Source organism: Sus scrofa, unplaced genomic scaffold (genome assembly GCF_000003025.6).
Source record: "Sus scrofa isolate TJ Tabasco breed Duroc unplaced genomic scaffold, Sscrofa11.1 Contig2593, whole genome shotgun sequence".
Taxonomy (NCBI): domain Eukaryota; kingdom Metazoa; phylum Chordata; class Mammalia; order Artiodactyla; family Suidae; genus Sus; species Sus scrofa.
This window is the reverse complement of record NW_018085134.1, coordinates 63,522-68,767: the sequence shown is the minus strand read 5'-3', so window position 1 is coordinate 68,767 and position 5,246 is coordinate 63,522. Positions and strand designations below refer to the sequence as shown.

Here is a 5,246-nt window from a genome sequence, read left to right as displayed (position 1 = left end):
TCTGATTGCTGTGGCTACAACTTCCAGTACTATGTTGAATAAAAGTGGTGAGAGTGATGATCCCTGTCTTGTTCCAGATAATAGCAAGAAGGCTTCCAGCTTTTCTCCACTTAGTATTACATTTATTGTGGGTTTGTCATAAATGGCTTTTATTATATTAAGGTGTGTTCCTTCTATACCCACTTTGGTAAGAGTTCTTATCATGAGTAGATGTTGGATTTTGTCAAATGCCTTTTCCACATCTATGGAGATGATCACGTGGCTTTTGACTTCTCTTTTGTTAATGTGGTGTATGACGTTGATTCATCTGCATATGCTGAACCATCATTCTAAACCTGGGATTCATCCCACTTGGTTGTGGTGTATGATCTTTCAGGTGGGAATGTTTCCTGAGCTTCTTCATGTCACTTATATTGTTCTTTTTGTGTGAGTTTAGGGAAATCAACCCTAGTCTTGGAGGCCTATTTCTATGTAAGAGCTCCCTTTTTATTTTGTGGGGCATTACTCTCTATTTTTGGCATGGGAATTTGAATATTTGCTCTCTATATCTTCATTGTGAGCAGGTTGTTATCCCACTGAATGTGTTCCAGGGAGAAGGAGGCAATGGGTAGAGCTAGTGGTGAGTACCTGGTTGCTGGGCTCTTGACATTAGCAGGCACCTGCAGAAAGGTGGCACAGGCTACTCCTAGTTGCAGGGCCTGGGAAGTGGTAATTAGCCTCAGGTATATTTAGGCGGTGCCTGGAGTATTTGGCAGTGGCAGGGGCAGGGTGTATGTGTTCCCAGGGAAGTGAGAGCAGCAAAAGCTTGTGTTTGGACACAATTCCCTCCTCTATGGTGCCTTCTAAAGTCACTGCGGCTGCGAGTGATGCCTGTTCATAGACCCCTAGTGGTGGTGGGCCACGTCCTCCTCTGTCTGGACTAAGAGATAACTGCCATGGTTTTTCCCTGCCACCTGTAGACCATGCAAGAAGCACCCCATCCTGCTTAGCCCATACAGAAGGTGCTGCACAGGGTGGTCCTGGTTGCAGGGTTCTGGAATGGACAGTGATCAGGCACGTGTAGGCACTGCCCAGAACATTTGTCACTGGCAGCAGGGCAGATGTGTTCCCAGGGGCGTGAGAGCAACAATGGATGGCACTCAGTTGCAGTGCCCTCTTTTTTGCCAACCTCTGATGTGACTGGGCCTGCAGATGGAGGCTGTTCACAAAGCCCTAGTGTGCCAGGCCATGCCCTGCCCTGGTTTCTGAGATGACTGCTGTGGTTTGTCCCCACTGCCTGTAGATCATGCAAGAGGTGCCACATTGAGCTTGCCCTTGGCCCACACAAGAGGTGCTCAGCCATCTGGATCCCACACAAGATGCACCTGGTCTCCTGTAGCCCAAGCAAATGTCCTCTCACCATCTGTAGCCTGTGACAGAGGCTACCCACCCTCTGAGAGTCCCTGTGTACACAGGAAAAGAGATTCCTGTGGCAGTCCATCCCTCCTCCTCTCACCCTCCACAACAATGGTGCCTTGCTTATTCTGCAGGCCCAGACCTCCTTCCAGGTTCCCTCGGCTGTGGCATTCTCCTCCCCAGCCCATGGTGCACTGCTCCCTAGACCCTCAGGCTGAATCCATACAGCCACCCCTAGTCCTCTCACTGGAGCTGACCCCAGAGGAGCCTGAGTCTCAGCACCCAGCGCCCCCCACACCCAAGCATCTCAGGCTGTGCTATCTGGGGCAGTGGTGTAGATAATCTGTATGGCACTCACTTCTCTTTGCCTCCTCAGTCCAGCTGCTGCACTTTTCTTGGTGACTTTGAGGACCCTCCATCTCAACTGGTCTCCCTGCCAGTTAGGGGCCCCCAGCATCTGGGTTCCTCTTCTGTTTCACAGCTCCCTCTCAGAGTGATACTCCTGTCCCGATTCCTTTTCTCTCTTTTTTTGGTCTTTTTTTTCACCCATTTATGTGGAGGGTTTCTTGCCATTTATGGAGGTTTTAGTAAGTCTGCAAGTGTCTGGTAGATGTTCTGTGTGAATTGGTCTGAATGTAGTTGTGTTCTTCTGATGTGTTTCTGGGAGAACAGGAGCATGACGTCTTACTCCTCTGCCATCTTGATCCTTCTCCCAGAACCTAAATTATATTCATCTCTGCTTCTCAAAGCATCCTTATTATACAAATCAGGCATAGATTCATCTCACAAGTTTTTTTCAGCATATTTTATAAACCAAGCACAAGATATTTCTTATACAGGGACAAACCATGTAGTTACTGAGGAGAATATTAATTGGGGATAGTGTAATGTAAACAACCAGAAAAAAAAAAAAACACAAGCCAGCATAAAGAATGGGAATCTAGACATCTTCAAAGCATAATGTCCACCAAAGGAAACTTTTCTTCTTAACTCTTGGAAGTCAAAGAAGACTTTGGAGAGAAATGGACTTACTGAGTAGAAATGGCACAGAGTAATGAGAGGATGGGGGCCATTCAAGTAGGAGAAAGAGGAAAGTAGCAAAAGCCAAAGAGTAGAGTGCATAGGGGGACTCTAAATAGTTCAGAAAGGTTGGATCAGTGAAGGCATAGGAGGGAACTATCCCAAGGAAAAAGCAAAGAGTCACGAGGGGGCGGGGACATCAGAAAGTGTACACTGTGCCATGCTCAAGAGGTTAGGGTGCATCCTGGAGGCTTGAGAAAGTACTGAAAGCTGTAAAACAAGCTCCTTGGTATCACTTGCTCTTTACTTTGGCAATGGGCCACTTTGGAAGATGTACTGAATATTTAAAGGGCATAAGAATCATGCAGGGAGGCAGAGATAAATCAAAGAGGAATAATGACCAGGGCTTCAACTAAAGTAAGGATATCCAAAATGGAAATGTGAAGATAAAATAAAATTGGGAGGTAAACTGAAGATAGTATCAACGGGGATTTTATTAGAGGTGGTACAATGAGAGGAAGAAAGCTAGGGATCACTCCCAAGCTTCAGACACGAGAGACTGGGTGGATTGTGGTGTCATTCCACAGACACAGCACATAGGCAGAGTGGTCTAAGGAAAGGATGCTTTGGTATTTTGAGGTATTTCTGGGACTTGCACCTGGAGACTTCCAAGAGAAAAAAATGAAGCAATATATCTGGAAGTGGGGAGAGAGATTTGCCGAGAAATCAAGGTTGGAAAGGTGTTTAAAAATAATTATTATACAATAAATTGAGATCGAGAAGAGTGAGGTTGAATCATTCTTTTAAGCAGAGAGGAAAGTATCAAAAGTAAAAAATCATATAGAGCACCTTATTTTCAGGCCAGAAATAGGAAGAAATGCCTGTGAATAAATATAAGAATTACCAAAGAAAACTGAAAATATACAGAAAGAAGGCATTTTTAAAAAATGAATATTCCCATAACTCTCAACAGGACTAATTCCCAGGAGAGATGGAGGCTGGAAACCACAGCAGTGTGACAGAGTTCATCCTTTTGGGGCTCACGGAGGATCCTGTGCTTGGTGTCATCTGCTTTGTGATATTTCTAGGCATCTATGTTGTCACCTCAGTAGGCAATATCAGCATAGTTGCTTTAGTAAGAAGCTGCACCCAGTTTCACACGCCCATGTACCTCTTTCTCAGCCATTTGGCTTTTGTGGACAGTGGTTGTTCCACATCTGTCACACCTCTGATGCTTACAGGATTCTGTAGACATGGAGTGGCCATCACAACCACTGGCTGTGAGGCCCAGCTCTGTTCTGTGATCTTGTTCGGGACAGCTGAGTGCTTCCTATTGGCCGCCATGGCCTATGACCGCTATGTGGCCATCAGCTTGCCCCTGCTCTACTCCACCCACATGTCCCCAAGAGTCTGTGTCCTCTTACTGGGGGCTTCCTATCTGGGTGGGTGTGTGAATGCTTGGACATTTACTAGTTGCTTGTTGAGTCTGTCTTTCTGTGGACCAAATCAGATAGACCACTTTTTCTGTGATTTCTCTCCTTTGGTGAAACTTTCTTGCTCAGATGTCTCTGTTCTTGAAATTCTCCCTTCCATCTCCTCTGGGTCCATCCTTGGGATCACAGGAATGGTCATAGTTCTCTCTTACATCTGCATCCTCATCACCGTCCTGAAGATGCCCTCCACTGAAGGAAGACACAAGGCCTTCTCCACCTGCACCTCCCACCTCACCGCGGTCACTCTGTTCTATGGGACCATCACCTTCATTTACGTGATGCCCAAGTCCAGCTACTCCACTGACCAGAACAAGGTGGTCTCTGTGTTCTACACGGTGGTGATCCCCATGCTGAACCCCCTCATCTACAGCCTCCGGAACAGAGATGTAAAGGAGGCCCTGAGGAAGACCACTCTCAGAGTATCTCAGTAGGACTCTTTCTTAGCCTTTCAAGTGACCTGTAAACTGTTCTTCTTTTTTGCTTCGTTCTACCAGTATCACACTACTGTGAGCTACCAAATGCTGTGGGCTGAGTCCTTAAAGTGAAATCACACTTCTAACCCTCTCACTCATACTCCTGTAAACCGTTTGGGACACATGTTAAAAACAGAAATAATGATAGCAATAATTGTCACCATCGTGTATCAACACCTGTGGGTGCCTAGGACTTTTTCTTTCATTTCTTTAGCAAACAATAGTGTGTAGCCAACCCTGCTCTAAGCACAATGGGATAGGAACTGGTTGCTTTCTCCCCAAAATCCTAAGTAGTACTATTATGTCTATTTGAAAAATGAATCATCTGGGGGCACAGAGACATGGAGATGTTCAAAACATGCAGCTAGGAAGTTGTGGGACAAATGTCTGAGTCCAGAAATTCTGGGTCCAAACCTTTGCACACCTTCATTAAGTTTTCACAGCAACCATGTTGCTTGTATTAATAATTCACCTCCATTCACAGATGAGATTACTGAGAGAGTCTTAGAGATCCACTAGCTTATCTGGAGGGGCTGTGGACTCAAATCCTCTGATTCCATGTGCTTGGTCCATAATAAAACACACAATCAGCCAATGATTTCAGCTCTGTTATTGATGTAGAGGATGTGACTGGGGAAGCAAGGCTAAGCTGTCCCTGTGGCTCAGTCTTTGGAACAAACTCTACCCCGGAAAAAGTGTAGGATATGAAGAGGCCAAAGTAAGGATGAGCATGGGAAAAGAGTACTAATTCTCATCCTTAGAAAATCAGGTCTGGACGCCGCAGTCATATGAATTGCCAGAAATTCCATCCACATTTAAAGCATGTAAAAATCAAATACATATCTTAGGTGTAATTTCAACTTCC

General features: G+C 45.5%; 1 protein-coding gene across 1 annotated transcript; it reads left to right on the top strand.

Annotated features, from left to right (window-relative positions):
• The first annotated feature begins 3,406 nt into the window (after positions 1 to 3,406).
• On the top strand, positions 3,407 to 4,339 carry LOC110258632 (olfactory receptor 491-like). Its single transcript, XM_021081929.1, has one exon. It carries the CDS (start codon positions 3,407 to 3,409, stop codon positions 4,337 to 4,339), a length of 933 nt encoding a protein of 310 aa, XP_020937588.1.
• The last annotated feature ends 907 nt before the right edge of the window (positions 4,340 to 5,246 follow it).

What these genes read in the sequence shown, in the direction of transcription:
- LOC110258632 (XM_021081929.1), top strand. Translation starts at nt 3,407, where the DNA reads ATGGAGGCTGGAAACCACAGCAGTGTGACAGAGTTCATCCTTTTGGGG.